General features: G+C 56.1%; 2 protein-coding genes and 1 long non-coding RNA gene across 5 annotated transcripts in view; 1 reads left to right on the top strand and 2 right to left on the bottom strand.

The window, feature by feature from the left end:
* Positions 1 to 139: 139 nt before the first annotated feature.
* On the bottom strand, positions 140 to 4,774 carry LOC129558042 (uncharacterized). 2 transcript variants are annotated; one of them, XR_008686375.2, is made up of 3 exons: positions 4,547 to 4,774; positions 1,363 to 1,705; positions 140 to 220 (listed from the first exon to the last, which is right to left on the bottom strand). It is a non-coding gene; the product is annotated as an uncharacterized LOC129558042 (long non-coding RNA). The 2 variants fall into 2 exon arrangements; XR_008686376.2 differs by having other exon boundaries at positions 4,552 to 4,774.
* A 96-nt stretch (positions 4,775 to 4,870) lies between these two features.
* Positions 4,871 to 24,099, top strand: CHERP (calcium homeostasis endoplasmic reticulum protein). Of its 2 annotated transcripts, none has more exons than XM_055429863.2 (17): positions 4,871 to 5,022; positions 5,331 to 5,504; positions 10,009 to 10,193; positions 11,260 to 11,397; positions 11,659 to 11,810; positions 13,390 to 13,501; positions 13,589 to 13,678; positions 14,921 to 15,173; positions 16,201 to 16,376; positions 17,944 to 18,379; positions 19,252 to 19,490; positions 20,349 to 20,482; positions 21,147 to 21,233; positions 21,544 to 21,687; positions 21,771 to 21,887; positions 22,373 to 22,467; positions 22,718 to 24,099. In XM_055429863.2, the coding sequence occupies exons 1-17, from the start codon at positions 4,998 to 5,000 to the stop codon at positions 22,909 to 22,911; spliced, it is 2,751 nt and encodes a 916-aa protein (XP_055285838.2). In that variant the 5' UTR covers positions 4,871 to 4,997; the 3' UTR covers positions 22,912 to 24,099. The 2 variants fall into 2 exon arrangements, with proteins under 2 accessions (XP_055285838.2, XP_055285837.2); XM_055429862.2 differs by having other exon boundaries at positions 13,357 to 13,501.
* The window catches only part of C8H19orf44 (chromosome 8 C19orf44 homolog), a 21,648-nt gene continuing 20,373 nt past the window's right edge, over positions 23,462 to 24,736 (bottom strand). The window contains exon 8 of the mRNA XM_055429865.2: positions 23,462 to 24,647. Within this exon, the coding sequence (XP_055285840.2) occupies positions 24,549 to 24,647 (99 nt within the window). The 3' untranslated portion in view covers positions 23,462 to 24,548. The remainder of the gene's footprint in view (positions 24,648 to 24,736) is intronic.

Raw genomic sequence — 24,736 nt, 5'->3', positions numbered from 1 at the left:
ATGTGTAAGAGGCAGAAAGAACACCAACCTGGTTCCTACATCCAGGTGTATTGCAACCTTTTTATTTTTTCTGAGCCCAAATTTAGATGTGTGATTTATGGATTTGTGAGACAGTAGGATAAAACTAGAAATCACAGCATCACAGTTAATGACATGCCTTTATTGAACACAGTAACATGGAAAATCCAAGAATGTTGCAACAGCTGTGCTTACGCAGCATCTGTGTGAAGGAATAATAGATAATACTGAGTACCTGATACATGTGGGCTTTTCATACACAATCCACAAAGGGTTACCCTTTGCCTTGATACAGATGAAAACAGCCCAGAGGGGTTAAGTCATTTGTCCAGGATCACACAGCTACTGCAGTCTGCCTCCAATCCCATTTCCCCCCACATCACTCAGAAATCACTGCCAACAGAGAATTTCCTTTCATCGCAATGGATAGTTAAGTTTCTCCTAAAAATTGCTTGCATCCTTCTGTTCAGTGATTTACTGAGTGCTTCCTGCTACTGCTAAGTCGCTTCAGTCGTGGCCGACTCTGTGTGACCCCATAGACGGAAGCCCACCAGGCTCCCCCGTCCCTGGGATTCTCCAGGCAAGAACACTGGAGTGGGTTGCCATTTCCTTCTCCAGTGCGTGAAAGTGAAGTCGCTCAGTCGTGCCGGACTCTTAGCGACCCCATGGATTGCAGCCTACCAGGCTTCAGTTCAGTTCAGTCGCTTAGTTGTGTCTGACTCTTAGCGACCCCGTGAATCACAGCACGCCAGGCCTCCCTGTCCATCACCAACTCCTGGAGTTCACTCAAACTCATGTCCATCGAGCTGGTGATGCCATCCAGCCATCTCATTCTCTGTCGTCCCCATCTCCTCCCGCCCCCAATCCCTCCCAGCATCAGAGTCTTTTCCAGTGAGTCAACTCGTCACATTAGGTGGTGCCAAAAACAGGAAACAGATAAATAAGCCTCCTGCCCTCTGAGCACTCAGCTCAATTTCTAGATGTGTGACTAAGGAGCACAGATTTGCTGTGTTAGAGGTGGAGAATGCTGAAGTGCAGGGTTATTTGAGAGGCAGGGAATGTGCTGACATGCACTTTCAATTCATAGAATATTTTATCCACACATTTTTTAATACGTATGTCTCATTTAACTGTCAGAACCCAAGAGGCAGATATTAGCCCCATTCTACAGAGGGAAATGGCAACAGATAATCTCAGGCTTGGCCCACTGAACAGGGCTGGAACCCGAGTGTCAGACTCCAAGCCCAAGGCCCTTTGTCCTGCACAACAGCCTCAGTAAAGGGAGCAGTTTTGTTTTTTGTCATCTTTGCCCCACACAGAGATACACCCTTTCATTTCACTCACCTGGGCCCCCTGTGACAGGAAGACCTGGAGGAGCCCTGATGTCCAGGTGACCCAAGCAGCTCTGCAGCTGTCTGCGGCAGTTCCACGCATGGCGCCACTGTCCTGTGAGTCAGGCAGAGAGCCAGGTTCAGGGCTGGCCTCCCTGCTCGGACACCAGAGCGGGAACCCCTCTTCAGAGATGTCCTCTCCCAGACACAGGAATCTTCCTTTGTCACCCAAGGGCAGCTCCTTTGTGACCAGAGGTTGGTTTGGTGACAGGCAATCAGGCCCAAGGAATGCTTGTTGTCTTGGACACAAAAGGATCTTCTCAGTTCCAAGACATTCCTCCTGCCGTGGCTTCAGCCTGTTGACCACATAGCGTTCAATTACTGCAGAAGATGAGGCTATAGCCACACAAAGCTTTGGCTTTATTGAAACCATGGATCTAGATGGGCCTAGATTTCCTCTGTCAGCCACTACTTTTTTTTAATAACTTTTATAGTCTATAATTTTTTAAGTTTGGAAAAAAATATTAAAGCCAAAAGATAACCTATACAGAGGTCAAAAAGAAGGGGACAGAGAAAACAACTTGTTTTATATAGATATAAAGGTGCTTGTGAACAGTTTATCTCTGAAAAGGTACACAAGAAGCTGGACATAGCAGTTGCCTCTAAGAAGGATATATGTACTTTCTTCAAATGTGGCATATTGCCCATATTTAGTAAGCTGCGTTTTAGTAGCACTTCCCAGTGTTACTGAATGTTCCTCCTTGATTCTGTCTGCTGTATATGGTATTGGAGGATGTGCTACAATTACCCAACCCCTATTGCTGCACCTTAAGTAATATTTTAATGGGATAAGTTTGCAGTGCACAACATAGCACATGCTTCTGATCTAGGATAAATTCCTCCCAGCACATTTGCAGGACCAAAATGGGCATGCATTTGGGTCTTAAATTCTTGCCTTTGTTACATGGGTCCCCTCAGCAAGTTCATCTCACCAAGGAGTGAGCACTTTACTTGTTTTCTTAAAGAGTTCTGTTTCTAGGTTCTTGAAGATCATCTCCGTCTGCAGCAGCCTCGACTTCTAGCAACTGTCTCTCTCCTGCTTTCTCCTGACAAGTGGATTCTGATTTGGCCCACTGAAATAAGCCTGGAGGAGGCTTTGTGATGCTTAAATTTTCAGTCTCAAACAGCATTTTAAACACTATGAGATGCATGTATGATACAGTGGTCAGGGTATACAACCTTTTTGGTGATAGCTAAGCAACATCAGCATTGAAAGTGCAAACCCTCTGACCTCAACACCTGTGTACAAGCTAAAACTTTTAACAGTGGTTTAAAAGCACAACTAACCCAAGAGACTCCAGAGACTGGCTTCACTAAGGTACGGTAAATCCACACCACATTGTCCTATGCAGTCATTAAAGATGACCACATGGGAACTTCCCTGCTGGTCCTGTGTTTAAGACTCTGCACTTCCACTGCAGGGGCACGGGTTCAGTCCCTGGAAAGGAACGAAGATCCCACATGCCCCGGAGCAGCCAACAAAAGAAAAAGGATGCAATCTGTTCGGTTCAGAGATCTGTTACGAGTTTGGTGAGTGCTGTGTATTTTCATCTCATGGAAACACACATTTGTGCCAGGGCTGTCTCTGTGGCCCTCTCGTGGGTCACAGGCTCCATGTCTTCATTGCTGCGCACAGGCTTTCTCCAGTAGCACTGCACAGGCTTCTCACTGTGGCCTCTCTCGAGGAGCACAGTCCCCACTGCTCGTGGACTCAGTGGATGTGGCGCAGGGACGGAGCTGCCCCATGGCTCGGAGGATCTTCCCAGATCAGGGATTTAACTGATGTCCTCTGCACTGCAAGGTGGACCCTTAACCACTGCACCACTAGAGAAACCCCAGGTTAAAGCTACCTGATACAGATCGTGACTGATACAGAGCAATCACACTATCCAGATTTCTGAGCATTATATGAAACAGAACATCCCCTTGACAGTCCCTCTGCCTGGAGTGTTCACGTAGCTGGTTCCGGAGTGGGGATCTCAATCAAACCTCACCTCCCAAGGGCATTCTCAGATAACCTTATCAGCGTAGACACTGCCCTTCTCCCTTAACACAGTCTTCATATCCTTTGGTTTTCCTCAGTAACACCTTTGAGGTGATATATTTGTTACTGATTTATGGGGTTTGCCTATCTTGGCAGTAGGCTCATGAGAGCAGAGATTAGGCTGGACCTGTTCACTGTTTTATCCACAAGTTACATCCAAGCTGCCTTTCTGTGAGCCAAGGATGGTCTTTACAGGTTAACATTTGCAATCAACTGAGGACAGCAAAGACTGCCTTGGAATCTCCAAAGAGCACTGCATTCTTCTCATTAAACCCATATTTTTAAAACTGTACTCAATTATTATATTTTATATTCCACCAACAAGAACTCTGGACGTTTTTACCTCTGGTTATATAAGCACCTACATAAAAGCCTCGTTTTTGGCTCTTGGCCATCAGAGCCTATAAAATACCTGCTATCTGGCCCTTTATAGAAAACTTGCCGGCTTCTGGTCTAAGTCAATATCTCGAGTACAGGAGACAAACCATAAGCGTCAGAAGCGAGAAATTACGAAACAACAAAATCGTATCTAAAACACACAGACATCCATTTCCACAAAATAAGATACCGTATAGCCAACCAAGTATTAATGCAAACAAAGCTATCTCAAGAGCGTCAGATTACCGGGCAAGTCCACAGTTTACATGTCTCTGATGCATACTGCAAAGAGTCGGACACGACTGAGCGGCTAAACTGATCTGAACGCATACTGCTGCTTGTTACCTTTCCCCAGAGTTGGCATACATTAACATCATCGTTTTGGAAGCACTGTAACTGCATCTTTCAGGATGGCGCCGTGGCCTCTGGACTCGCGGTGTAGAGGGCCCAGCACCCGCAGGTCTTGGGCGCTCGCTCGATCACCGCTGCTTAAACGACTGCACAAAACGGGGGCGCACTCGGAGGCTGGCGGAGGTGGGGGTTTCCCTCGCCTTAAAGTCTTATCAAACCGCTGGATCGAGGAGAAGAAACCGAAATGAAGGATCTCTTGAACCTCAATAAGCCAGCTCCATCCCTGTGAAGCCCGTAGCTTCCCGGTTCGGCTTCTACCTCCGGGCGGGCCCAGGGGGGATGTGACAGGCGCCTCCCGACGTACCTCACCTCGTATTTTCCTCACCGTGGCCCCGCGAGGAGAAATGAGGCCCTGACATGGGCAGGAATTCCCCAGGTTCCCTACTCCCGCGGAGAACGCAGCCAGTCAAGCCCCAGGATTGTAATGCGGACAGCCCGCCCGCGGGTAACGGCCGTCCGCGCCGTCCCAGCCGTTGCCCAGCGTCTCGCAACAGGAGCCCACTCTGCACATGCGCGGAAAAGCCATCGCACGTGCGCGTCGCTAGCCCCTCCCGCGCGCTCAGCCACGCGCTTTCTTCCCGCCCGCCCCGTGCCCTCACTTCCGGGGTTTCCTGGCGACGGCCGTAAGTGGCGGGCGGAAGCAGCGCGCTAGGCCAGCCGTAAAAGGCTCCCTCGCGCCACTTCCGGCCGGCTTCTGCAGACGGCCCTGGTGGGCGATCGTGAGGCGCCCGAGGACGTTCCCCGCGGCCGGAGCCATGGAGATGCCGCTGCCGCCAGACGGTGAGGCCCAGCCCCGACTCGGGGCCCGTTGATCTCTCCCCGCGATCCCCAGCTGGCCCGCTTCGCCTCCTAGGGTCCCCGGGCCTAGGAAGGGGCGGGGCTCGGCCTCCCGGGTTTGCCTGCGGCCTCTCCCGCTGGTCCTCGCATTCCCGGCGCGCTTCTGGCCCCTATCGGGACCCGTACAAGGGCGGCCTCTCCGGGGCCCACCTCTTGGGACCCCGACTGGCGGACGCGGGCTGGAAAACCGGGGCCCCAGGATTTGGGCGGTCCTCGCTGACGCCCCGTGTGGCCTTTTCTCCGTCCTCCAGACCAGGAGCTCCGAAATGTCATCGACAAGCTGGCCCAGTTCGTGGCTCGAAACGGGCCCGAGTTTGAAAAGATGACGATGGAGAAGCAGAAGGACAACCCGAAATTTTCTTTTCTGTTCGGAGGAGAGTTCTACAGTTACTACAAGTGCAAGTTGGCGCTGGAGCAGCAGCAGCGTGAGTTCTCTCCAGCTCTCAGGCCTCCCCCTCTAGCCCTTCCTTTCTCCGATTCCATCTCGGGCTCTACCACAAAATGCCTTATTTGGGGTCGCATGCTATTTCTTTGTGAAAATGGGTTAGTTCGGCATGTATGATCCTTTCCGCTGTTCGTGGAGTCCTGCAGCCCTGAGGCTGCAAGGTCCGAGTGTCATGGAGAACGAGGTTATTGACCTTCCTTCTGGGCTCAGAATCAGGGATTCCTGTTGTTTTGCAAACATGATGACTGATGTCACCGAGTAGAGTGCTTCAATGTTTCACAGAGAGGAAGTGATAGAAGCAAGGCTGAGTGGGACCCTCTGGACAAATACCATCCAGCCCTCTTTGCGGGCTCTGGGGAGTCCAGCAAGATTTTTGTGCATTTCTGGTGGTTGCAATCCAGATCAAAATGAATTGTCCTGTGGACTTTACTACTTGGCAACTGTTTACGTTCACTGGTTTGTGCTTCAGGAACCCGGCCTTGGCCTTAAAGAGTTTAAGATGGAATTTCTTATCACAGCTAGTCTGTGAATAAGAAATATAGACACCAGAAAGATAGTCCCTGAGCTCACTTCTGTCTTGTTCAATAGCAAATCCCTAGCTTCTAGATACCGTTGTGTTTTTAGATTGTTAAGCAGTTGGGCTTTGGAAGGTGAATGCTCCCTGGACTACAGGCTCCTTGAGGCCAACCAGACCTTGTTTGGGACATTATTGTGCCTAATAGGTAGCCTATGGTAGGTGTTCTTATGGCAAAAGTACATGGCTTGAACAGGCACAGTGTGTTTTGAGAGCCAAGAGAGAAACCAAAGCGTAAGAGATCCTGCAGGGCACCTTCCTGCAGGAAGACAGGAGAAGAGTTTGCTCTGGAGTGGGAACATTTCCGGGGGGAAGTTTGGGTTTTCGTCCTTTGTTCAGGGGTTCTTCTGGTGCCTGTTTAGGTTTTTTGTTTGTTTTAATGTATATTTAGTTGTGGTTCGTGGGCTCCAGAGCTCAGGGGCTCGGTAGTTGTGCTGTGAGAACTTAAGTTGCCTGCAGCATATGGGATATTCTTGACTGGGGATCGAACCCACATCCCCTGCATTGGAAGGTTGATTTTTAAGCACTGGACCATCAAGGAAGTCTTGCCTGTTTAGGTTAGAAATGTGATTAGGAGAGATCTGTTGCCTGAAATTGTAGGCAAAATGTACCCACTTACCTATGTGTTTCTGGAGCAAACATTCCTTAGCCTAAACCCATCAGGTTCGAAACCCCTGGTATAGGCAGGAGGGAACCACGAGAGAGGCTGAAACAAGGAAGAGGTGGGTTGGGTTTGTGTGGCCAGTGTGGTGGACAGGCTGGAGGGAGCATGAATGGAGACCAGGACCAGTGAGGCCGGCCCCTGGCGATAAGGTCTGGATTAAGTCAGTGAGCTGAGTAGAGAAAATGGGCCTGGAGACAGCTAGGGTTAAGGGGTAGAATACCGCAACCGAAATGCCAGTTGGATATTGATGTGGGTGATACAACTGGGCAAGGGAGGACTGTGTTTGGGTTCGAGTGACCATGAGGCGAGAGATGCTTCTCCTTCAAGGGGAGCCCACTCCCTGTCTGGAAAGTCAGCAGTAGGAGGTGGCTTGGGACTTCGTGCCATAATGTGGGGAGCTTGGGGTGCTTCTAGCAGGTGGAGATCGGGGCTCAGGGAATCCTTTCTGCAGGTAACAGTATCTCCATTGCCATTAAAGTCTGTGACAGAGTTAACCAAGTAGAAACTGAGGAGACAAGAGTGTTCAGACAGAAGGTGGAACCTTAGGAGGGGCTGAGGAGTAGTAGGAACAGAAGCTCAGGGTTCCCAAAGCCCAGAGAATGAGTGATTCTTGGAGTGGCCAGAAGTGAGGGTGCAGAGCAGGGAGGGCTGGCTTGCAAAGGACTTAGAAATTCTGGAAGCTCTGGGGAAGCTCTAGCAGGGTGTCAGTACTGTGTTCTGGAGCAGGGCTAGCCACTATGTAGTCAGCCTGGTGGTTTGAGAAGACTGAGTCCCGGGACTGCTCAGGAATTACACCCTACAGACTCCTACACCCTACAAACAAACTGGTTTTTTTTTTTTTTCCGATCTGTTGCAGAAAGTACAGTTTTGCAAAGTACATAACAATGTGAACTTTTATGAGAGTTCCCTGGTGGACTAGTGGTTAGGACCTCAGTGCTTTCAATGCCGGGGCCCGGGTTCAATCCCTGGACAGGGGGCTAAGATTGCGCAAGTTGCACGGCACAGCCCCCCAAAAATGTAAACTAGGAAACATCAAACTGCCGTAAAAGTGCCCAAACACTCCCCTGCTGTTTCTGTGCTTGTCTCGGTGTCACCTGGGACTGGGCCCTTGGACCGCACTTGGATCAGCAGCAGTACGGCCATGGGGTAGAGAAGAGCAATGGGGGCAGGACTGCGCTTCGGGAAACCAGTTCCTGGGGTGACGTGGGTCAAGGCAGAGTCATGGCGGTGACGGCGGCACACAGAGTGCTGTGTGACCCAGAAGGGTGGCTTGGCTACGCGGGGCGGCTGGTTAGCGTGGGGTGCGAGGGGGAGAGGCATGTGAGCTTCGCTTCTGTCTTGGGTCGGTGGGCGAGGCTGTGCCAGCCATGGCTCAGGAGTGGGCTTTGGGCGGGGTGGGGCACAGGGGGAGAGGACGCCGTGCCTGTGTGGGGCGTCTGCGGAAAGCAGTGGCTGTGTGGCCTGTGATCAGACCTAGAGCCTGAGGAGCCAGCGTGCCACTGATAGATTCAGGGGTTATAGAGCAGTGCTCCCCAAACCAAGACAGTGTTTCTACAAACGATAGTGGGGACGGCGGGGACTGGTTTGGGGTGATGCAAGTGCCTTATACTCGTGCACTTTATTTCTGTTATTATTACATTGTGATATATAATGAAATAATTATACAACGCACCATGATTAGATCATCAGGCGTTAGATTATTCTCATGAGGAGCTCGCAACCTGGATCCCTCACATGCGTGCTTCACAGTAGGATTCATGCTTCTGTGAGACTCTAGTGATGCCACTGATCTGACAGGAGGCGGCGCACAGGCGATAATGGGATCTATGGGGAGCAACTGTAAATACTGATGAAGCTTTGCTTGCTCACTGCTCACCTGCTGCTGTGTGGCCGGTTCCTCACAGGCCAAGGGTTGGAGGCTCCCTGTCGTAGAGTGCAGACTGTAACTGCAGCCACAGCAATACATCACGTTCCCCTGGAGGCTTGGTCAGAGAAGAGAGTTTAGTTCACAGTCCAGGCATCCAGCGTGTAAGAGTCGGACAGAGGAAGGGGACAGCCACGCCGGCCACATGCGACAAGGAGCCGAGATGGGGCCATCTGGCTGAGTGGGGATGGCTGCAGTGGCTTTGGGGATGGGGTGGGCAGGCAGAGCCCAGGCCTCTGTGGGTTGAGATAAAGGAGAGAAGAACTGAAGGTGAACTTTGGCTGTAAAATTGTTGGATGGGGAGGCACAGGCTGAAGGGGGAGTTTGTAAAGATCGAAGACTCCACCATGACTAGATGCTAATGGGCGGAGCCAGTAAAGATAGAAAATGAAAGAGAGCAAGGGGACACATTTGCTGAAGCAGCGAGGGGCGCGATCCAGACTGCACGTCGGGGTGATCCCATGGGGTGCCCTTGGGTTCAAGGACCGGAAGGCCCACCTCAGATCTAGGCGCCCTGTGACGGGCCCTGGGCAGCACGCTCCACCCCACTGTTCTTTCTTTGGCTTGACCCCCTGAGGGTGGGACTCAGAAGGGCGCCAGCAGAGTATGGTCCTGTTCAGACCAGATGAGGCCCAAAGGCAGAGGGGGATGTCATCTGTCCAGGGACCTTCCCCAAGTCCTCCCTTCCTGTCTTATCTGGCAAGGTTTGGGGCCTGCACTTGCCCATCCTGTCTCCTTCCAGCAGGATGGGGCAGCCTACACTGCCTCAATCTGGATTGACCCTGAATGCAGAAGAGTAGAGTCTGTGGAAGGACAGGCGAGGGGCCCAGTGTGGGGAGGCCACCGTGTGTGTCGGTTCGCTGCCGCACTTCTTCTGCGGGGCTGCAGCTGGGTGGGCTTTCTGGTTGGCCCTCCAGAGGCTCGGTAGCTTTGATATCTGTAAAGGGAAGAGTAGACTGGGGGACAGCAGGCGAGGATGCTCGGAGTCAAGAGAGCCCCTGAGGAGGGACTGTTTGTTCAGGCCCAGCCGAGGGTGGAAGAGGGTGGCTTTGGGCTTCTGGGCCAAAGGACCACAGGCAAGGCCAGATGGTGTTAGCTGGAGAGTGGAGAGATCACCATCCCAAAGGTCTCCGAGGAGAGGGCGAGTGGAAGGGCCCCAGGGCCAGGCCCTATGAGACAGGGTGAACGTAGCTGGGACAGGTCACAGGGGTCCTCTTCTGGGGGCTGGGTATACAGAGGGGAGCTGCCCAAGTGGCTGCCAAGGGGATACCTGGACCCCCACCACCTCCTCACAGGGGCTGTCTCTCCTCCTCTCCTGCCAGTCATCTGCAAGCAGCAGGCCCCGGAGCTGGAACCGGCTGCGACCCTGCCTCCCCTGCCCCAGCCCCCGCTGGCCCCTGCTGCACCAGTCGCGCCAGCCCAGGGCACCCCGTCCATGGACGAGCTCATCCAGCAGAGCCAGTGGAACCTGCAGCAGCAGGAGCAGCACCTGCTGGCCCTCAGACAGGTACAGGCCGCCCCTCCCGCCCAGCCCCTTCTCCCGAGGGGCACCCAGCACTCACCGCTGTGCCTCGGGTTTCGCATGTGCGCACTGGCGCTGACAGCAGGTGGCGGCACTGCGGACGGGCCTGGCCCGTTGCCCGGGGCTTGGTGTGAGACGGTCAGCGCTCCCAGTGCTGCCACCACCTTTGTGGTGTTTAGCTCAGCCCCTCACGCCAGACCCTAAGGTTGCGTCCCTCCCAGTGAACTCATTGCGTAGGCTTTGACACATGCCCCCATCACGCTGCAGCAGATGCTGACAAGTGAGCCTGCACGTAGGAAATGGTGTGACGGAGAACGCCAGATGGCCTCTGGTGCCAGTGGCACCAGTTCTTGCCAGTTAGGAGAGGCTCTTGTGAGGTGGACCCTTTTGTCCCAGTGCGTCACAGTCTGGTGCTTTGGCCAGGCATAGGAGGATGAACTGCCCGAGACGTAAGATGGATTAAAGGACACTGGAAGCACCAGCCTCGGTTTGATTACTGGGGTTGAGGCGCAAGTTGATGTATTGGAAACAAAACATTCCAGAGTGTTCATTCTCAGTTTGCACATGGAGCTCTTCACAAACCGGGCAGTCCCGCCTCAGCCAGCCCTGGGCTGACCGCTTGACCCCCAGCAGCGCGGGTCTCAGCCGCATCTCAGTCTGCCAATCTAATGGGCAGGAGCCTGGCGTCGTTTTCTCATTGTGGACTCCTGGTTTCCGGCGAGATGGCTCTGCTTTTATTTGACTGCTGTCTGCTTGTGCACGTCCTTTGCATGCCTTGTTCACACCCGCTGCTCATTTTTCTTTCTTTCTTTGGTGAGTTCACGTGCAGAGGTTCCTTGTTCTTCCGGGTCTGTCACCTCGGGGGGGGCATCGTCTCCCCATGTCTTGCCTGGCTTCACCCTCTGCCTACTCTTGTACTGTGGCCTGACTCTCCGGGGCGTTTCTTAGGCTTCCAGTGTGAATGCTGGGGGCAGGGCACGGCTGGGCCAGCCTGGCTGTTCCTGGGCCGGGGTCCCTCCTCATGCCGTCTCGGCCTCACCTGGCCTTCCAGGAGCAGGTAACAGCAGCCGTGGCCCATGCGCTGGAGCAGCAGATGCAGAAGCTCCTGGAGGAGACGCAGCTGGACATGACCGAGTTTGACAACCTGCTGCAGCCCATCATCGATACCTGCACCAAGGATGCCATCTCGGTGAGAGGGGGGCGGGGGGCGGGGCAGACTCCAGAATCTGCTGCTCCTGACGAGGTGGGGGCTCCCGCAACCTGTCTGGGCTGGGGCTACTCTCGGGGCACCCCGTTTCTCCCTCCACTTCCTGCCTGAGTACTTCCGTGGGCTCCCCCGCCAAGAGACAGAGGGAAGGTGGGTGGAGATTCCTGGGCACTCCCGGGCGTCCGCGCACCCTCAGACCTGGGGAAGCCGGCCCTGCCTCACCCGCTGTCCTGGCTGTTGCAGGCCGGGAAGAACTGGATGTTCAGCAACGCCAAGTCCCCGCCGCACTGCGAGCTGATGGCGGGCCACCTCCGCAACCGCATCACGGCTGACGGGGCGCACTTCGAGCTGCGGTTGCACCTCATCTACTTGATCAATGATGTGCTGCACCACTGGTGAGCGCCCGCCACCCGGCTCCTCCGCCCCCAGCCGCTGCTCTGCCCGCAGGAGCCCAGCCTTTCCGGGGCCGGGGATCCCTCTGCTAGAGGGTTGGTGTGAACCACAAGCCCCCCACGGGGAGGACAGCCGTCCCCTCTCCCCTCATATACACCCCTCAGCCCCTAGCCTGGACCCCACACCCCACCTGAGCCCACTGTCCCCTTGCACCTTGCTTTCAGGGCAGCTTCTGCGTGTTTTTCAGTGTCTGTCAGCTGCCCTGTTCATATCTGCCGCTCATTTTTCTTCACTGGTCTACACACACTCCACTGCCCTGACTGCACTCTGCTTCAGGAATCTTCCCATGGGGCCTCCTGGCTAACCCTGTGTCCCAGTCTAGAGACTTGCCTCTCCTCTCCACCCAGCCATCCTAAGGCCGCACCAGTATGTCTTTCCTCACGGCTTTTCTGATGTCTTACGACAAAGGTTAAGTCACAAAACCAATGCTTGGGTCAAAGACAGGTGGAAGCTCACGGGGCTAGTGAAGCTAGCCTGTTGCTGTGAAGACTGGCTGCCACATTTGACCTTGAACTTGACTGGCTGAAGGGACAGCTCCCATGAGGGCAGCAGGCTCAGACCCGGCTCTTGCCCCTTTCCGCCCGCACGCAGCTGGCCCACCACTCCCTGCTTCCTGGGCCATGTGGGCAGTTCCGCTTCCACTCTGCGCTCCCTGCCTCACCTTCCCTTATTTCTCTGCCGCTGGGAAACTAGCAGCTGCTTGGAACCTTGTGTGCCCTTCTGCTCCACCAGCTGCTCCACGGACTCAGGGCAGCTTGGCAGAGACAGCCCTGTTTCTGGCACCTCTGCAGCCATGCCCTTCCCGAGCCCTGCTGTCGGGAAGCCCAATGCCGCCGGCCCTGTCCTTCTGCCTGGACTGCCTTCCCCCAACCTTAGGCCCTCGCTGCTGTCTCTGAGCTCCCTCGGGGGGGCTCGCCTCTGGGAGGGGCTCCAGCTGCCCCCCTTCTTTCCCAGACTCTGACACCTCGTCGTACAGCCTGGGGAGTCCCCACACTCACTCATGCTCAGAGTATACCCGCGGCCGCCCCTGCCTGCGCCCTGCCTCCGCTGAGAGGCCACCGCATCCTGCGGACCTGACTCCCAGGCCCCTGACAGCCCGTGTGCGCCCTCATGGAAGGCAGGGTCCCAGCCCAGACTGCCTCGTGCAGAGAGGGTGGCTGTGCTGAGCGAAGCGGCAGGGACTGGGCCCCGCACCCACAGCAGCACCAGCCCAGCCCTTGTGGGTGGCAGTCCTCAGGCCACCCTGGGAGGGCAGCGTCGTGGTGCTGCTGAGGGGGCCGGGGGGACAGGCCGTGCTCTGAAAGCCCCTGGGCTGTGTTCTTTCCCACCGCCATCTGTCCGTGTCCCTCGGGCCCGGGTGCCAGCATGGCTCTCATGGGGGGTCCAGCCCTTGTCCCGGCCGGGTTGTGGGCCCGTTTCCCGAGAAGGCAGAGGGGGCTGTGGCCGGAGCCGCGATGGTAACGGGCGCGTGGCTGGGTCCCGCCCCAGGGCCCTGACGCGCGGAAGGTCTCTCCCTCACAGCCAGCGCAAGCAGGCCCGGGAACTGCTGGCCGCCCTGCAGAAAGTCGTGGTACCCATCTACTGTACCAGCTTCTTGGCCGTGGAGGAGGACAAGCAGCAGAAGATTGCCCGGGTACGTGGGGCGGGCGGGGCAGGGGCAGGGGCTAGGGGCGTGTGCGCTCCTCTCCCCCTGACAAGCCTCTCCCTTCTTCACGTCCAGCTCCTACAGCTCTGGGAGAAGAACGGCTACTTCGACGACTCCATCATCCAGCAGTTACAGAGCCCGGCCCTGGGGCTTGGCCAGTACCAGGTGAGCACTGTTCCCTGAGGGGGAGGCTGGGTGGTGCCCTCGGGGTCCTGGTAGCATCTTCCAAACCTGACTCCCAGGGGTGCCCTGGTGTGGTGGTGAGCAGCAGGAGGCGGGGTCTGAGGAGCAGCACTGGGGCCCACCCCCTCTACATCAGCCAGTGAGCTCCCCCTAAGGGAGTCTGCCAGGGTGTCTCCTGGCGTGCCATGACCAGGTTACCTGATGTAGGCCCTGCTCTCAGGGATGTCTTTGGCCCGTCTGCCCTGGTCCTCCAGGTATGATAGGAACGTGCGGAAAACCTTGAGTAATCTAGGCTGCCATGGTCATCGTGTTGGGCACAGGGTCCCCTCTGTGCTTCTCAGAGGGGGCATCTGCTCAGAGGACAGGGTTGCAGGGCAGGGAGAGGAGGGCCAGATCTCCTTGGTTCCCTGGGCGTGGCTCCGGCATTGCCACCCCAGCGACAGCGGCCCAGATAAAAGGCACAGCTCACACCCCTGATTGTCAGGCCGCGAGGTGTCATCTTCCTGCACATCAAGAAGTGTCAGAAGGTTGAGTGTCAGAAGCCACATGTTAACTGTTCCCCCTGTGATGCTCCTGACCGCCACCCTCCCTACAGGGGAGAAGCTTTCATGCTCAGAGAGGCAAATGACGAAAGTGCACCTCAGACTTCGTAAAAATTTTACACACATTTTTTTGTTGCTAAATAAGAACGGGCTCACATCACCATACCACAGTGATATTCCCTCCTTTTCTCTTCTTGAGTTGGTGGCAGTAGCTCATGGTTACTGAGCCGCCCTGGTCCTGTTCACTGTATTGTTTCCTAGTCCCCAGAGTTAGGTTCTGTTATTGTCCCATTTTACAGATGAAGAAATTGAGGCCCCAGGGAGGTAGTGACTTGTTCAAAGCCATATAGCCTGTGAGCCCATCCTAGGATGCGTGTCAGTGGTGGGATTTTAATGTGTGTGTGTCAGCCCAGGGCATGGCCATCCTTGTGTACTCCCTTTGTGAGGGAATTCTAAGCTACTACAGCACTGATCGTTACCAAATCTGGCTGGATTGAGATGCTCTGTGGTTTTCAAGCCCAAGTTGATAATCTTACATGACAGTCCATGCCAGCCTTGGATCTCTGGACCTTGCTGCCCATAGCATCGCCCCAGCCTTCTGGGTGCTGTCCCTGTGCTGCTCCAGAGGGTCTCGGACCTTGAGTCCCACATGCTGAGTGCTGGCTTCCATGCTCTACCCCAGGCAACCCTCATCACTGAATACTCCTCAGTGGTCCAGCCAGTGCAACTGGCCTTCCAGCAGCAAATCCAGACTCTCAAGACCCAACATGAGGAGTTTGTCAACAGCCTGACCCAGCAGCAGCAGCAACAGCAGCAGCAGCAGCAGCAGATCCAGATGCCGCAGATGGAAGCTGACGTCAAGGCCACGCCACCACCGCCTGCCCCGCCCCCAGCCCCCACACCTGCCCCAGCCATCCCGGCAACCACCCAGCCTGGTACGTGGCTTCCTCAGCACCCACCTCCAGGAGGCAGCCTCCAGAAAGCAGTCTTCTCCCCCCAGGAAGTGCTCGGGTTCTGTAGTCTCAGGCCCAATCCTAGGATCAGATTCTAATCTACTTAAAAGCACCAGGCAGGTGATTTCACGGGTAAATGTAACCCAGCCCTTACACCTGAGACAGTTGTATACAAACCATCCCAGAGAATGGAGAGGAAGACTCTCCAAGTCATTTTCTAGTCCAGGATAACTTACACAAGATGCACGTGAGCAGGGAAAGAAATTTTTTAAAAGATGTCAAGTACCTAAGAGAGCTGATAGAGTAGGAATTATTTTAAAGTCTAGGATGATCTGGGTCTGCTGCAATAATAATTTAGAAAAATGTTAATCCACTGTCACTTCTGAGCAGAGATGGAGCAATAGTAAATAAAGTCTCAGCAAGTGAAGTCTAGTAGAGGATTTAAAAGGTACATCATGATCAACTAGGGTATGTCTTAGGAATGTGTAAGGTTGGTTTAATGCTAGAGAACCTGAGGCGTCCTGATGGTCCAGTGGGTAAGACACTGTGCTCCCAGTGCAGGGGCTTGGGTTCCATCCCTGGTCAGGGGCTTAGATCCCACATGCTGCAACTAAAACCTGGCACAGCCAAATAAATACAAAACTTTTTTTTTAGTATTAGAAAATCTAACAGAACAACAGTAGGGAATAAATGATTTTTCAGCTAGATGCAATAAGTGTATTTAATAAAATGATGATAAAAATTGAGTAAGCTAAAATCAACATGGTATAGCAGTCAATAAGAAGGATACTTACTGTCAAGCTTTCAAAGAAGAGAAGTATGTATCCCGAACAAGTCTTCTATCCGTGCTGCCTTCCCTGAGGCAGTGGCAGTTTTCCACAGGGTAAAAAAGCAAGGCTTTATTGGGCAGTAAAGCCCAGCCTGGCTAGGCCCTGGGTGCTTGCTGAAGATCATTTTGGGGGTGCTTCCTGCCGCCCCCTTCTCTGACTGCTCTTTTGTCTGGTTCTAGATGACAGCAAGCCTCCCATCCAGATGCCCGGGTCTTCCGAGTATGACGCCTCAGGAGGGGTTCAGGACCCTGCTGCCAGCGGCCCCCGTGGCCCTGGGCCCCATGACCAGATCCCACCTAACAAGCCCCCGTGGTTTGACCAGCCTCACCCTGTTGCTCCTTGGGGCCAACAGCAGGTATCTCTTAGAACTTGCTGCTGGGGTAGGTGGATGGCAGGCAGGTGGGTGCTGGCCCCTGTGTGGGTTCATGGGCCTTTAACTGATTCTGCAGCAGGACACGGGGTGGTGGGGGCGGTCAGAGGGTGGTCATCTTCCCAAGGTGTGGGGACGGAGCTGGGGAGGAAAGTTGGGCCTTTGCATCCTTCCGGGGCGCTTGGGTTGCCTGGGCTTCTCAGTCACACAGGCTGCATATTCACGTGAGTGCTTGGAAGGCTCACCATGTTGAGTATAGCGCGGTGATGTGTTTCCTTCCCTTTTTAACTGGTTCGACCAGCAGTGTCAACATCTCGTCACCTTAGAAAGAACCTGGTGCTTAGAAAGGAAAGGGAAGTGAAAAGCGTTCGGCCGGCAGCGTTTTCTGGGGCTGGGACGCTGGTCTGTCCCTCCCTCCAGGTTCCTTGGAGTCAGATTCATAGGCCAGGGCGGGTGCACCTCATCCAGCAGAGCATGACTGGCAAGCAACCCACAGTTTGCTGTCTAGACCTGGGTCTGTAAGAGCGTTCCAGGTCCAGCTCTGGGAGTCCACTTGCCTGTGGGCCGGCTGTGCTGGGTGTGGCCCTCCGTGACCCTGTGTGGAGGGCAGGGTGTGTAAGGGAGACAGCTGTGGGCTGACGAGTAAGGGATCGTGGCCCCCTTCCCCCAGCCCACCCTGAGCTTCACAAAGGAGCGGGTGTCCGCACAAAGCGACCCCCACCTGTGGGTGCCTGTGGTGACAGGTCGTGGGCACCCGCTCGTGCAGGGGCGCTTCTGCCCATTCTGTTGATGCGGAAACAGATGTGCCTTAGTCTTTCTGGGGACCAGCAAGTGAGGCTCACAACAGTGGGGCTCCCTCACTGAAGGCCAGCAGTGCCTACCATCCACGGTAGGACACCACAGTCTGGCCTGCCCACGTGGCATCTTAAACGTTTTGAAATAATTGTTATATTGAAAATCTGGCCTTTGGGCTTCTCTCAAAAGACCTGAGGGTGTGGTGGCCTGGGCTAGCCTCCCAGCCCTGCTCCTGGAGGTGGCCCTCTGGGCAGCCTCATGCTGGCCTTGAGTCTGGGTTGCGGTCCCGGCTCATTGAGTGTTGAGAGCAGCAGCCGGGCAGGCTCTGGAACTTACTGTCTTCAACTCACGGTAAGACAGTTCCTGGTGGCAGAGCAGACGCTGAAACAGGATGAGAGAACCGAGTTGGGCAGAGAAGTGACGGAAGGGGGAACAGGCAGGCAGGGGTGTGGTCAGGGCAGGGGTCGGCCATGGGCCCCATGGCTCAGCCTGCACACCCGGGGAGCACTGCGGAGGCACCCCTGCCCTGTGCCGCTGAGGGGCTCACGGACGGGCGTTCGTCCTCCCCTCCAGGCAGGCACCTCACGTCCTCCACCCGGGTCAGAATGGTGTGCAGGCAGCCGTGCCCGGCTGGGCTGCAGGCCTGCAGCTCGAGGTGCTGGGCTCACGGCCACCCTCCTTGCAGCCAGACACGTCGGCCAGTGGCTGCTGCATGCCCGGCAAGGGCCGGGACTCACCTCTGCTCTTTGCCTTGCAGCCTCCTGAGCAGCCCCCCTACCCACACCACCAGGGCGGGCCACCTCACTGCCCACCCTGGAACAACAGCCACGAGGGCATGTGGGGCGAGCAGCGCGGGGACCCCGGCTGGAACGGCCAGCGCGACGCCCCCTGGAACAGCCAGCCTGACCCCAACTGGAACAGCCAGTTCGAGGGTCCCTGGAACAGCCAGCACGAGCAGCCGCCCTGGGGCGGGGGCCAGCGCGAGCCACCCTTCCGCATGCAGCGGCCGCCACACTTCCGCGGACCCTTCCCGCCCCACCAGCAGCACCCACAGTTCAACCAGCCGCCACACCCCCACAACTTCAACCGCTTCCCGCCCCGCTTCATGCAGGACGACTTCCCCCCACGACACCCCTTCGAGCGGCCGCCCTACCCTCACCGCTTTGACTACCCCCAGGGGGACTTTCAAGCGGGTGAGTGTGAGATCACACTTGGGGGGCGGGGTCCGTCCTAGGGCTCGTGAGCACATCCTCACCTGTCCCAAGATCCCCAAGGTCAGCTCACTCTCTGGCCTGCCATGTAACCTGGCATGCCCTGAGCCAGGGTGGCAGGCGGAGGGGTCATAGGGTGACAGAGAAGCCCAGCCCAGGCCCGGAGGCAGGGGGCAGGTGAGGGCACACTGGCAGCCTTGTTGTGGGCACCTCCCACACGGGCTGGCTGATTCTGTGTTTTCTAGAAAAATTTCATTTCTACTCTGCTGCTGGCTGGATTTTCAAATCCATTCTTGACTGTAAATTGAACTGGGAAACCAGTAGGTTTATTGCTTACATGAAGTGTCCTAGGGCTGCTGTAACACGGGCACTGGCTGGGTGCCTCCCACAGCAAGGGATTCTCCCCAGTTAGTTCTGGAGACTGGAGGTCTGAGATCAGGGTGTCAGCTGGGTTGGTGTCTCCTGAGGCCTCTCCTGGTGGCCCATGGATAGCCGACCTCTCCCCTGTCTTCTCTGTGTTAATCTTCTCATCTTATAAAGATACCAGTCAGTGTTGGATCAGGGCCCACTCACAGGACCTCAGTTCCTCAGGACTAGGAGTGAATTTGCAGGGGAATTTGCACAGTTCAGCTCATAACATGGCTCTTTGAAGGTTATGTGATTTCCCTGTGGTTCCTTCTTTTACCCCGGAGGTCTGTTAGGTACGGCTGTGTGTGCAGGATAGGCCACTGCCAGCCCCAGCTATTCCTCGGGGCTGTGAATGAAGCAGCCAGAGGGAAGGTGCTGGGCAGGTCTGCTGGCACTGCCCAGATCTTGCCTTGCCAGCAGGCTTGAGTGCAGTTTCTGTTTTGCAGAAATGGGACCCCCTCACCACCACCCCGGCCACCGCATGCCTCACCCTGGGATCAACGAGCACCCGCCTTGGGGTGGGCCTCAGCACCCTGACTTCGGCCCTCCACCCCATGGCTTCAATGGGCAGCCCCCTCACATGCGGCGACAGGGTCCTCCACACATCAACCATGATGACCCCAGCCTGGTCCCCAACGTGCCCTACTTTGATCTCCCTGCTGGGCTCATGGCCCCCCTCGTGAAGGTAACATTGCAGAGCTGAGCCCCAGGCTTCGCCTCGTATGCTTGGTCTGCAGGTGGGAAGTTCATGGGGAGGGTCCATTTCCTACTTGGCTACAAGACGTTGATTCCCAGGCCCCTGTCCCCCTCATTTCCTGCACCCCAGTGAACTTGACCAGCTTGTCAGAAAGGTGTGCCTCAGTTAACAACCCTACCTCGCACGCGCTCATGTGGCTGTGAGCAAGGCCCGTGTCCCTCTGCTCCTCTGAGCGTCCATCCAGGGCTGCAGGTTTGGTAGCTGCTCAGAGAAGGCTGGGCGTGAGGGGGGTCCTCTTGGTCCCGACCTTGGAAGCCCCCTTGTCCAGGGACTGAGGACAGGGGTTTCTCAGAAAAGGGGTGGTCAGCAGTCGAGCAGGGCAGGAGAGGAGGTTGGAAGGGAGCCAGGGCCAGGGCTCAGCACACTTTGGTTACTGCCCCTCCCTGGAAGTTGAGACAGGTCACACGGGGGCAGCGTGGAGAGCTAAAGACCAAGGGGCCGGTGGGGCTGCCCTTGGGGTAGGAGCTGGACAGAGAATGGGGCACAGAGCAGGACCCTGGAGGTGGGCCTCTGGGGTCCACGGAGTGTCTGGATAAACAGGGTCTCTGCATTTTTGGTAGAGAATTCTGTAGCTTCCTTTGACTTCCGTGGAGCCCTCAACCACCCCATTCAGGAACTGAATCGTTGGTGTGGCTGAAGCCCTACAAGAGGATGGGGTTTCCTAAGAAGGGCTGCCTGAGGCACTCTGATGCCCAGGGTAGCTGTCTGCTGCCCTGCGGTTCCCCGGATGGGATGGGCCTGGGGTGGCTGCGGCAGGGAGCAGTGACAGCGTGTTCTCTGCTGCAGCTGGAAGACCACGAGTACAAGCCTTTGGATCCTAAAGACATCCGTCTCCCACCCCCCATGCCACCCAGTGAGAGGCTGCTGGCGGCCGTGGAGGCCTTTTACAGCCCTCCCTCCCACGACAGGCCCAGGAACAGGTATGGCGTTCCCGGAGACCCACTGGGGGGCCGGCAACAGGAGGGGAGGCTGCTGCCCCTTCCAGCCTGTCCTCTGGCGTCTTTCTTCACCTGAAACTCACAGCAGTCACACCTTCTGCCCTGGGGTGGTATGGGGAAGCATGACTAGGAGGGCCCACTTCTCTCCCAGCTTACATGTCCACGTTCAGTGCACTTAATAAAAAACTTTTATCACATTAGACAAGAGCTTACCTCAGGGCAGGTGTGTTTCAGAGACAGCCAGCTGCCACCCAGCAGGCTTTGTCAGAGGCGTCCCTCAAGAGCCTCTCCCCTAGTGATCTCGCTTCAGCAGTTACCCTGCCGTGTGGCAGGGCGCAGGTCTACCTGCCTACATCAGAGTGCCTCAGCCCCCGTTATGGTAACCCGCAGACCCTGCTCAGCTGTTCAGAGAAACGCCAGCCTGGAAGGCGAGGAAGCCACACAGGGCTGGGGACGCATCCCAGGGGTGGCCCAGCCCCTCGGCCTGGCTCCTCCGAGGGGCAGCCTGTCGAGGCGAGCCCTCAAGGGCTTTCTGTGCTGGGTCCTTGCTCGGGATTCCGAGCGAGAGAGGGAGGGCCTGTCGGGCAGGAGAAGGTCCCTGAGGAGGGAGACTTGGGTTCAGCCCCAGGACACCTGTGTCTTACAGCGAAGGCTGGGAGCAGAACGGTCTGTACGAGTTCTTCCGAGCAAAGATGCGGGCCCGGCGGAGGAAAGGCCAGGAGAAGAGGAACAGGTGAGAGCCAGTCTCCACAGTCTCGTCCCGGGGCAGCCTGCAGGCAGCTCCACCGTGGCCCACAGGCTGTCAGTGGTGTCACGCCCGAGGCAAGGGGTGGGGATGGAGTCAGTTCTGGGCTTTGCCTGGGTCTTGGGTGAAGCACCCTACAGTAAGGGAGCCGCCGTCCACAAGGCCAAAGTAACATGGGACGCGCCGGCTCACACGCACAGCTTGCGGGAAAGGGTGTGTCTACCCCCGCACTGGGCGCCTCTGTGTCCTCTAGGGCCGGGCTGGGGGTGTCTCCGGCTCACCAGGCCTCTCCCCACAGTGCACCCTCACGGTCTCGGAGCAGATCCAAAAGCCGAGGGCGCTCCTCCTCGCGCTCCAACTCTCGGTCCTCCAAGTCATCCGGCTCCTACTCGAGGTCACGGTCCCGCTCCTGCTCCCGCTCCTACTCCCGCTCGAGATCCAGGTGAGTGGGGCTCCGCTGCACGGGGCGCGAGGCCCGGCGCTCCTCGGTGGTTGTGCTGACCCTTCCCTCTCCTCGTCCCGCAGGAGCCGCAGCCGCTCCCGCTCCTCCCGAAGCCGCTCCCGCTCCCGCTCCCGCTCGAGGTCCAAGTCCTACTCCCCAGGAAGGAGGCACCGGTCGCGGTCCAGGAGCCCCACCCCGCCGTAAGATTTCTGTCTTAACTGTCCAGTGACCGCTGGTAGCGCTGGAACCCTCTGATGCTTTGCTGTGAATGTTGAAGCGTGTCATTAGAAGACGCGCTCTAGGCGGCCCGCGCCAAGGCGGCCCCTGGGGGCCCCCGGGAGCTCGCTAGCACAGTGACAGCGGCACCGCGTCTCACGCTTCGCTCTTACCTCTGCAGTCACATTGTGAAGCCCACGGCCAGGGCTGGGCTCCGTTTTCTAACCATTTGACGGTGTGGCCGGCCATTGCCGCCAAGTGTAGGGCAGGAACCGTCATCTTAGGGGACCCCCTTAACTGGCCGGCGAAGAGGATAAAGGCGACGGCTAGAGACCTGAAACGTGTGTGTGTGTGTGTCCGTCTCACGCTGGCGACCCTTCATAGAAGCCACACGCTGTAACATTCTAAGTTTTCATTCCAATAAATGTATCCGCTCTTTTGTAAAAGACGTTACCTGTCTTAATTTTAGTTCCTCGGCTGGTCTGGGTTCTAATTCAGCACCTCCTATACCCGACTCAAGGCTTGGGGAAGAGAACAAAGGACATCAGATGCTGGTGAAAATGGGTAAGCTTCTGGGGAAGACAGAACAGCCCACTCGGGGTTTGAGGGGCTGAGGGAGTCAGAGAACGCTCCCACTGGGAAACAAACCTGCAGGGGTTTTACCGGTGCACTTTCTCACCGTGCTAGTTCCAAGTTTGTGACCTGCACGTCGTGGAACTGCCTGTAGGCATTTCCACTGAACTTCACATCAGGGTAAAGGCACTGCGCTTCGGGCTTCCCCTGGGTCGTAACCACTCATCCCTCTCTCCTTCAGGCTGGAGTGGATCCGGCGGCCTCGGCGTTAAAGAGCAAGGGATCCAGGACCCCATCAAGGGAGGGGACGTGCGGGACAAGTGGGACCAGTACAAGGGCGTGGGCGTGGCCCTGGACGACCCCTACGAGAACTACCGCCGGAACAAGAGCTACTCCTTCATCGCCCGCATGAAGGCCCGGGAGGAGTGCAAGTAGGCACGGCAGAGCCACGCTGCTGGGCCCACTGCTGCTGGAGGACAGCGGCGTGGCCCGGCTCCCGCCCCGGCTCTGCCCGTGGAGAGCGACAGAGGAGGAAGACGGGTGCAGGTCCTGTGACCAGTGCTATGCTGGATGGTGCCGAAGGCCCAGGCCCCACCCGCAAACCAGCTCTAACGCAGCAGCAGGCATCACGAGGGCGTGCCCAGCCCACACGGCCACAAGCTTATTTCCCCGGACAGTGAAGCAGGAGACACAAGAGTCCTGGATAAAAACTCCCACTGTCTGAAAGCATGGCCGTCTCACTCCCCCTCAGCCCTAGCCTCTGAAACCAGGGGGCTTGTGTGCAGGGGCCCTGCGCACACACACCAGGCCAGGCGCTGGTACTGCTCACTCGTTAAAAATGAAAAAAGCAGAACCTTTTTGATTTGCAGAGTTAAATGGGGTTTTCATTTTTATTCCAAGTGGTTTAGTTTTAGAAAAAAGAACACTGATCTAGGCTGATCCCCAGTGAGATAATTTGAAACCTATTTCCTCTGAGACATACCAGCCCTTAATTCAGTTACTTTAGCTGTTTAAGTTGATTTTTTTTTTCTTTTTTTTTTTTTTAACATTAGCCATTTGCTGTTACCTGCAGAAACAAAAAGTTCTGAGGAAACTCACCTGAGGCTTCTTCAGGTCACGGAACAATGACGCCCTTGGAGAACTTGCACCCTTAGCGTCTCTACTTGTTTTTTTCACTGACAGGAACCCCCACACCAGCACTCGTGTGAGACGGCCCATTCTCATCCAGAGTGTGGGGTGCGACCCCTGGCCCTGCCTCCTGCTCTGTCACTTCCTCTGCCGGTCCCCACCTGCCCCCAAAGGGTGGGAAGGCCAGAGGGAGCCGCCCCTGCCAGGAGCTGAGGTGACCGACCGCCTGGGATCCACCCTCCTCGGCATCCACGGGCAGCTTGGTGCAGTGCCGTTTATTTGTACAGAAACATTTTTGGAAAATTCTTTTCAATAAGATGCAAAATCTTCTCCAACTTTTCAACCTGATAGGATAAACTATTTGATTTTTGTTCTAGATTTCCTGTAGCTGTGAATTGTTCAAACGTGTCTGATTCAGGATAAAATGTAAACGTGTTGTTAACAATTTCTTGTGGATTTTACTGTTTTGCCTTCAAATAAAGACCTTTTTTTAAAGACCTTTTTCTCTGCGTTTAAATCAGAAGCGTGCTCAGGCTGAGGAGGGCGGAGGCATGTCCTGAGTGCAGAGTATGTCTGAATCGTGGAGTTGGGTTGGAGCTCTGCCTGGGTGTCTCATGGGGGTCCCCAGCGTGGACGCATGGCCCTGCTCCCTCATTAGTCGAGGGGGATCCTCACCCCCACCATCCACTGAGCCTCTGAGAAGCCAGCAGCTGCCCCAGTGGAGCCACTCCACGTGGCATCACCTGGCACACTGGCATCCCCCATCCTGTGCGCGTGGTGACAGGCTCCCCCTGGGTTCCCCTTCACTGGCCTGAGGTGTCCTCTCCACTGACAGGCATGCTGACAAAATGGGCTACTCAGCTGGAAATGCCCAGAGCACCCCAACCACCGAATGCCCCAGGGATCTCTGGTGGGTGTCACGGCCGGCGTATGGGACCAGCTCCTCAGATCGAGTCCATCTCTCCTGGCGTTTGTAGCTCCTTCTTCACCTCCTCCAGGGCCGCCTCCATGGTCAGTGGGGCGGGCCTGTGTTGTCTGATGTACTGTGGGGCAGAGCACACACAAGGAAGCCATTGCCACTGCTGCCTCCGCGCACTGAGGCACTGGGTCCTGGGGAGGGCACCTGTCTCCA

The sequence above is a fragment of the Moschus berezovskii genome, chromosome 8, assembly GCF_049115385.1.
Source record: "Moschus berezovskii isolate FMDL1 chromosome 8, NW_MosBer_1.0, whole genome shotgun sequence".
NCBI classification, from domain to species: domain Eukaryota; kingdom Metazoa; phylum Chordata; class Mammalia; order Artiodactyla; family Moschidae; genus Moschus; species Moschus berezovskii.
The sequence above is the reverse complement of the archived record's forward strand: the minus strand, read 5'-3'. Positions and strand labels throughout refer to the sequence as shown.